Raw genomic sequence first — 9,244 nt, 5'->3', positions numbered from 1 at the left:
CAACGTGAGGTAAGTGTGATAACACTCAAAGTTAGCACACAAGGCCAAGGTCGTCTTTGCGTGGGGTGTCAAACGATCTCTTAAGTACTGGTGTGGGCGCGTGGGGCACGTCGGGGCGCCTGCGGTGAAGCCACGCGTATACGTGCTTTTGTACGCCACGTGGATGCTATTTATACATTCTTATAGCGTGTGTGTGTGTGTGTGTGTGTGTGTGTGTGTGTGTGTGTGTGTGTTTGTGTGTGTGTGTGTGTGTTAGTGTGTGTGTGTGTGTGTATGTGTATATATATGTATATATATGTATATATATGTATATATATATATATATATATATATATATATATATATATATATATATATAAACACACACACACACACACACACACATATATATATATATATATATATATATATATGCATATATATGTATGTCTATATATACAGACACATATGTATATTTATATATATACATATATATCAATATATATATATATCAATATATATATATAGGCATAGACATATATATATATATATATATATATATATATATATATATATATATATATATATATATGCATAGACATATATATATATATATATATATATATATATATATATTTATATACATATATATACATATATATATTTGTGTGTGTGTACATATATCACTCAAAGAATGTTTTTTGGTCTGATAATTTAAATGAGATGCATAATGTATTTATTGTTAATTTTTTCATTCAAAGACAGAAAAGATAACAAAATCAAATTATACTACTACCAATGCCAACAAAATATATTGATAAGACATAAATCACAATTACTTAAATTATATCTTTAGAGTAGAAAAAATACACAAATTCTAGCAGTGGGGATAGCCTATAGTAAAACTTGCTGTGGAACGTATGTTATTTCCTACAATTCAAAAAAAAAAAAAAAAAAAAAAAATATAAGGCGCAGAACCAATGCTGTTTCGTTTTCTAACATTATCGATAAATTACTCCAGTTAGAATCATATATACCACATCGCTCACACCAATTTAAGATGCATGAAAGGGGTTACTTTGTTCCTCATCTGAGCATTCATAAGCATAGATTTTCCTTCTCTTTCTCACTAACATGTAAGTGGTCTGCGCCGTATATCTCGTATTTTATTTGTCGATACATTTTTCTGATTCATTTTGCTGAAATCCACTATGTACTCGGCGAGGCTGGTCTGCATTGTAATATTTCTATCCGGAATCTGTTGGTAAGCATTTTCCAGTCTCCTATTGTTAGTAAGGTCGAACGGACGCCATTTCTGCGAGTCCTTTTGGAAATACCAAATTAATATGTTTGCTTTTAGTTTCTGCTTCGGATTTCTCTCGGTGCAAAGTCTCCGGATGTGATATTCCTTGGCTTGACAGACAATGGGAATATATGCACAATTATTACCCCACTGCGTGTAATTGAAGTCTATTTTCCAAGGGTGGCATTTCAGTAATGATAATAGGCCTTTGTCATGGCAGAAATCATCGAGTCGTTGCAGGATAATCAGGTTATTTTCAGGATTGCAGAATTGTTCTTCCAGAAAAATAACATGCTTCTCAGGGAAGTTATACCAAGTGTCAATATCTTTAATCACTTGCCAATGAAAGTGAATCTTTGAATGGAGTCTCGGGCAACCAGTAACTTTACAAGTCCGTGACACTGACTTTTAGCATATCTCTGGGATTTGGGGGGATCCCTTAGGAAGGTGAGTCCATACATTAGTTCTGCTTGTCTCAGTGATGCGATTGATGTTCCTACTTTTTTCGGACGCGGCCCCAATGCTCTGCTTGTTCACGTGAACAGTCTCTATGAGGAGAATTCGGGTACTTATCGCGAGGTCTGATGTGCTTTCTGTGGTAGGCAGCGTTTTCTTGCATCTGCTGAAGGCGAGGATTTCTACAAATGATGGCAGTCAGTGTCTTCCAGAGGTTTTCTGTACAGTCAAAATCATAATGGTGCAATAGTTTATAGTTTTCCGAGCTGAAGAGTTCATGACTCAGCGGGCACTTTGGCCTCGAACAATCACCCAGTCCAATAACAAAATCGAGGCAGATGTGCAGGGCACCACAGCTCTTATTACATCTGTCCTTACTGTAATCCCTACATACATCGAGATGCCGTTGGGTAGTTTCCCGCTGCAATGCCACTTCATTCATTTTTATAAGACGACACAATTGACTATCACTTAGACACTCTAGATAAAAAGCTTGGATTGCCTTGATATTATGGTTCGTGCGCAATCTATGCCCCATGCTGCAGTTTTCCAACGCACAATCGCCAAAAACAAAGCCGGAGCAGATATGAATTTTAAAGCATGATGCCCGGTCAATGCACCCTCTGCGCGACGTATAGGCAGAGCAGACTCTGATCTTTGGCCGCAGCTTCATCCTCTCATTCTTCATACAAAAGATATGAGGGAGGCTTGCTAATGCCCGATTTACTTGCCAAGAGAAACTATCTCTCATGTCGCCCACGGGTGCTTGAAAGCCGTCTTGCCGCCCCAGAAACTTCGCCAAGTCCTGTGGTCTGAACTCAGGATCATCCCCGTCGGGTCCTCCTGAGCTTCGCCTTCCTCTGGTGTCCTGAGAGCCCCCTCTCCTGTGCGGCGATCTCGTCGCGGCTTCGCTGCCCTTGGAAGTCTGGAATATGGGTAATATCATTTCTTCTATTACTATGTTCTTTATACTGATCAAATCAGCTAAATCCCTCTTGATTTTTTTTTTGGGGGGGAGGGATAAAGAATTGCAAATTCATATGTCATATAGGTGTAAGCTACTCTGGGAATTGTCTATGGCAGATAAAACAGTCATATATGATTTTCTTTGACAAATTTAAGAACTGCTCTAAAAGATTGTCATATAATTTGCATTAAGACTCTATTTAATGATTGTCCTTGGCGATTTCGTCTCTTGTTCGCAAAGTGCCATATTTCAAATTTGAAATTTCATTAGAACTAATTTTCAAAATACCCATATCAATAATCCAGTGTAATAATGGAACCAAATTATTACTGCAAGTATGTAAAAACTTTGATACTACATATCTAATATATTCTAAATGTTTACGTTGCATCCTATATATTTGTTATTGTGTCAACTGATCTATGTCAGTTGTATCTATGTAGGAGAAAACTGTAATAAGCATAGAGGAAACGTCGCAATTCACGTTTGAAAATAAACAAAAAAGTAGCATGAAAGTTTTTCCTATCATTACTGAAGCGGAGTTATCTATGGTACTATTACTGTTGCCGGCGTTTGATACATACAGTTCAAAGAGTCCTCACGCGTGTGGGACAACACAAGACCTATCTTGTGGAATCATAGACAAGATCTCGGAGTCGAAGAATTTTCTGTGTATTTTTCCTATGACCTTTCATGAATACAGCCCTTGGACCACGAGGATCGGACTGCTTGCCGGCGTGCGTGTGCCGTGTGTGTGTGTGTGTGTGTGTGTATGTGTGTGTGTGTGTGTGTGTGTGTGTGTGTGTGTGTGTGTGTGTGTGTGTGTGTGTGTGTGTGTGTGTGTGTGTGTGTGTGTGCATATACATGTATATAAAAATATATGTGTTTAAATAAGAATACATACATATATTATATATACACACACACTATCATACACAGACACACGCACAAACACACACACACACACACACACACATATATATATATATATATATATATATATATGTATATACATATTTATGAGTATATATATATATGTACATATATGTGTGATTATATATATGTATGTGTGTATATATAAACATATATATGTGTATGTGTGTATATATAAACATATATATGTGTATGTGTGTATATATAAACATATATATGTGTGTGTGTGTGGGAAAGGAAGGTGTAACAATATATATATATATAATATATCATATATTTACACACACACACACATATATATATGTATATATATACACACATACATATATATAATCACACATATATGTACATATATATATTCATAAATATGTATATATATATATATGTGTGTGTTTGTGTGTGTGTGTGTGTGTATGTGTGTGTCACACACACACACACACACACACACACACACACACACACACACACACACACACACACACACACACACACAGCCAGCCTGACCCACAGCAATCGGCAAGACTCTCTGAAAGGAATGAGACTGACCTGGGTCATCCTGACCCTTAAGTACTGGTGTGGGGGCGTGGGGCGCCTGGGGTGAAGCCACGCGTATACATGCTTTTGTACGCCACGTGGAAGCTATTTATACATACTTATATTGCTCGGCTTCCTACTCATGCCTTGCTGGTTCTTGACTTGTAAACACTTCGTTCTTGCGTGTAATGTCCCTGATGCATCTTCGTGGCTGCCCGTCCCTGTCATCGTCTTCATCTTGGTCCCTGGTAAATCCGTTCGTCCTCGATATCCACACGTCCTCGAAGGTCTCGCACAGGTCCTCCTTGACTTCGGATTCGTCCTCGTAGTCCTCGACCAGGCCTAACTCGGCGGCTTACTCGCCCAATGCACGTTCCTGCAGATCTCATCCAGGTCCTTCTGACGTCCTCGTTGTCCTCGTCAGGATCACGGGCGTCCGGCAGGAAATGTCCTCTTCGAGCTCCTAAAGGTTGAGTGGATCTGCGGCATCCAGGCAAGTTCACAGCATTATGGGTCGACTGGTACCTGCTCTGGCGAGTTCCTGGTCCTTCACTGGATCGACGGGCGTAATTATCCTAGTCTTTTTCGGTTTCTGGCGATTTCCCGGTGACGATTTTTTACAGCGCCCGAAGGTGACCGTTTCTGCAGCAGGGCCTCCTTCGGTACTATGACAGATATCGTGAACAAGATTATACACATAAGGGCCAAGATAGTAAGAGAAAAGAAAGACAACAGAGGAGAGGGGATGTTAAGCCGGCTAGTGTTAAGCGCCACTAGCCGGTTATTTATATAATTTGCAGTTTTTTTCGTTATTTTCGTCTTATCTCTTTTTTTTTTTTCATTTTGTGTTTTACTTTCACAAAGTTAAGAAAAAATTAGGAGAGAGAGACGGTAACAGCGGTCCGCATAGACCTAGCTTGGACTGCTAACCGTCTTTGATAGACAGGAGGGTAAATAAGGGAAATGACAAAGGCATCCGCAAGGAATTACTTGAACCAATTGTCGTAACGCAGAGAAGAATGAGAGTGAAAGTGACCTCACACAGACCGGACATGGGTGCCAAACACGAAAATTAACGTTCATTTTACACAAATGCAATAAACAAGTTATAGAAGGAATACAAAATTATTTCAAATACTACATTGAATTTAACATTTAATGATATGCGACAAAATGACGCACTAATGAATGGTGACGTGAAACAATTCGCGAACGAATCTTCTCGGGGAAAAAAAATTCTGCCGAGGTAACATGTCAAGCTGCGCATACAGACTTCAATTGACGGGGGGTCTCTGCACCCTAAATTGCCGTACTTTATGAAGCGAAACGAGCTGGGAAAATATAAATAACCCACTCTATCTGCGAGTCTGTGATGGGCGCTCATGCACTGAATGCTCTACGGCTATTTATCATGAATCACAACTCGATGGGATTTACCCAAACATGGCAGCGACGTCAAGGGGGTGAGCGGGATGTGATTAATAAGAGAATCTCAATTCTAGCTTAAACCCTAGTCCTACATTAATTAACGGACCTAACCGCGGGTCACACCGGCTCAAAAAGTTTCCGAACGAACGTGTCGGAGCGCGGATCTTTAGGCATATACGCAACCCCAAGTAATCAGGCATTCTGACACTATGATAAGGGGAAGATCCCTGGCGCTATATAAAAATGTAAGTAATTCGCGTTACAAGCTCCGCTCTAGCGCCGATAGAACGTGTCACCAATGAACATGCAACGGATGCTACGCGTTATCCTATAATGTAACAATCTCGAAAACAATATACAGGAATTGCCAGCGGTTCTCACATTCATTTCACGTGTCAATCACTCAGAGTGAAAGTGGGGTCAGGTCACACAGCTGTCCCAAGCAGATGTGACTGAAATGTTTCACTTCGGAGGTCAGGTCAAGACGGGAAATGGGTAGTGAGAAAGAAAAATGATATGATGTTCATGAAAATAGTAAAATCATGAACGCGCTAAATTCGTTGCAATTGAAACGATATACTCTCTAATCACGAGAAAAACAAATACGTAATAAATGAACGATATTCCTGTTGTTTGAACAAATACCGTTGATCACACAGTAATGTCATCTGAGGTCAGCAGTGGAGAGCGTACCATTGCTGCCAATTAGCACTTTAACCTAACAAAACCAGCGCGAGCGTAACTGCACATACAGCTTAACACATTTATGGGGAAGATAAAAGAAAGGAAAAATGGCCCAAATATGTACTCACAACAGTTTCTGAAGACTTTTGCGTGTATGGAAGCGATTTGGTCCGAGCGGGTGACCATCGGAGGCTGTGAGTCCATTGTTGTGTGCCAAAAGGACACAACTACCACCCTGCCACCAGAATGTAAAGGCTATTAAAACCTTAAACATATGGTTTTGCAGGGGTAGTTAAACGGACGGTTGGCTTAACCTCTTTTATTGAGAAGTGTAAGCAACACAGATATTAACACGGATACAAGTCTTCGTAAGGCTAAGTGCTGGGCTGCCCGGAGGTTGGGCGCAGCCAGCCTGACCCGCAGCAATCGGCAAGACTCTCTGAAAGGAATGAGACTGACCTGGGTCATCCTGACCCTTAAATACTGGTGTGGGGGCGTGGGGCACGTTGGGGCGCCTGCGGTGAAACCACGCGTATACATGCTTTTGTACGCCACGTGGAAGCTATTTATACGTACTTATATACACACACACACACACACACATATATGTGTGTGTGTGTGTGTGTGTGTGTGTGTGTGTGTGTGTGTGTGCGTGCGTGCGTGTGTGTGTATTTTTTTATCAGCCATTTATTCCACAGAGGCCTCTCTCAATCCACTATTGAAAGGTTATATAGCAGTGCCACCCTTGCCTGATTGGATGCCCTTCCTAATCAACCGCTAACACTTGTGCCACGGCGGTGACTTCCCCTACGACACCTGCGTTTGACTTCTGAAGGTGATATGTCGTTTTCTCGGGCTCCAGCCGGCAGTCATGGAATTGAACTCGGGACCACAAGGGTCGGACCATCGCACCAGTCATATATATATATATATATATATATATATATATATATATATATATATATATGTATATATATATATATATACATATACACATCTTCAGGTCTGTTTAATCCGCCCGATACTCTGCCCTGACTTCCCTTCCGTTTCTGTCCTCATCTGCCCCGTGTTAAGGCCCTGCCTCTCCACTCTCTCTTTTATACCCCCTCCTCTCCCTTTCTTCTTTAGACCTGAAGATGGAATCCATGTAGTTTTCGAAACTGTAGTCTCATTTTTGATAAAGCTAGTTTTTACAATGTGTTTTTTTCTATCATAGTATCAACACGGGAGAGTGTTTTACAATTCTTATATACATATATATATATATAGATAGATAGATAGATAAATATATATATATTCATATATATATATATAGATAGATAAATATATATATATTCATATATACATATATATATATATATATATATGTGTGTGTGTGTGTGTGTGTGTGTGTGTGTGTGTGTGTATATATATATATATATAGAGAGAGAGAGATATGTATATATATGTATATATATATATATGTATATATATATATATATATATATATATATATATATATATATATGGGTGGGTGTTCATACTCTGCTATGCATAAGAGGAAGAGGAAGCGAGGTAAGGAGAGTGAGAGGGAGGGAGGGAAAGAGAGAGTGAAAGAAAGTGTGAGAAAATAAAAGAGAGTGAGATAGTGAGAGAGAAAGATAAAAAAATATATATATACATACACACAAACACACACACATATCTGTATACACACACATACACACATATGTATGCACATATAGAGAGAACTGACTGACAAAGAGGAACAAATCAAACTGACCGATCTGGCAGCCGAAACAGGATCGTCGGTCGCCTCGCTTTCCCGCTGCCTGGGTTTTCCGTTTCTCGAGCTCACTGGCGCCCGTCTTCTGTCTTCGCGAACTGCTGTGGAAGAGGAGTGTTTTCGGTGCTTTTTTTTTTTTTTTTTTTTAGTTTTCTTGAATATATAACACGTTGCTAAACTTGAAGGGAGAGAGAGAGAGAGAGAGAGAGAGAGAGAGAGAGAGAGAGAGAGAGAGAGAGAGAGAGAGAGAGAGAGAGAGAGAGAGAGAAATGAGACGGACACATAGAAGAAAGATAGATAGATAGATAGAAGACAGATAGATAGAGAGATAGACAGAGAGAGAAACAGACAGACAGAGGTAGACTGACAGAGAGAGGGGCAAAAAGAGATCATAGAAAGCATCTAACATCTGAGAGTCAAACGAGGAAAGACAAGAACGCCTTTTCCAATGCACTGCTACAGAGCAGCGTCAAAGTAATGCTGTCTTGATGCAAGCAATACAATGGCACTTGACACCCCACACTCCGCACACTCTTCCGTGAAAGCCAACGGCTGGCCAACACCAACATTCAGCCACCCAATTAACAAGCAACTAGCTATCTGCAAGGTCCCTGGTACTATGTGGTCCACCTGCACATTCCCTCCGCTAATGTTTGAGGCTTCCAAACGAACTGGGGAGACCTCACACACTGCCTCATAATCCCACACCAACCTGACATCAATAACTACTGTGAAACTTTGAGAAGGTTGGTGGTTACTACAAGTGGCATAGACATGACAGAATGTATGGCGTCGCTGTCTGCTTTCGAAAAAAGCTCTCCATGTACAACTACCTGCGACTGATGTAGAAGATCATCATGCACTAATACATTTTCATAATCTGGACAGACACATGTGATGCTGTCCTTGCTCTGTATCTGGCACAGACCCCAGTAGGAAGGCTCTGAACAACATATTTATTTTCAGACTAACCGGGACAATATTCTCCGTGAATACTCTTACAAAAACATTATGATATTAGGGGATCTGAACCAACACTTGTTTGGAAGACCATTACTACTTTAGCGCTCACAAATCATGCTCATTTCCCAACCCACCTATCAGGCTTATCTCTAGACCCTGTGGTTACTGATCTGGCTGGATCAGATGTCAGATAAGGTGATGTCCCGAAGGCCATAGGACCCGATAAAAACAG

At 40.2% G+C, this 9,244-nt stretch overlaps 1 protein-coding gene across 1 annotated transcript in view; it reads right to left on the bottom strand.

Annotated features, from left to right (window-relative positions):
* Positions 1 to 710: 710 nt before the first annotated feature.
* The window catches only part of LOC125032435, a 17,342-nt gene continuing 8,808 nt past the window's right edge, over positions 711 to 9,244 (bottom strand). The window contains exons 4-5 of the mRNA XM_047623560.1: positions 8,047 to 8,150; positions 711 to 2,663 (exon numbers count right to left, since the gene is read on the bottom strand). Coding sequence (XP_047479516.1) covers positions 1,779 to 2,663; positions 8,047 to 8,150 — 989 coding nt within the window. The 3' untranslated portion in view covers positions 711 to 1,778. The remainder of the gene's footprint in view (positions 2,664 to 8,046; positions 8,151 to 9,244) is intronic.

Source organism: Penaeus chinensis, chromosome 14 (assembly GCF_019202785.1).
Source record: "Penaeus chinensis breed Huanghai No. 1 chromosome 14, ASM1920278v2, whole genome shotgun sequence".
Lineage (NCBI taxonomy): Eukaryota > Metazoa > Arthropoda > Malacostraca > Decapoda > Penaeidae > Penaeus > Penaeus chinensis.
This window is presented reverse-complemented; position numbering and strand designations above follow the sequence as displayed.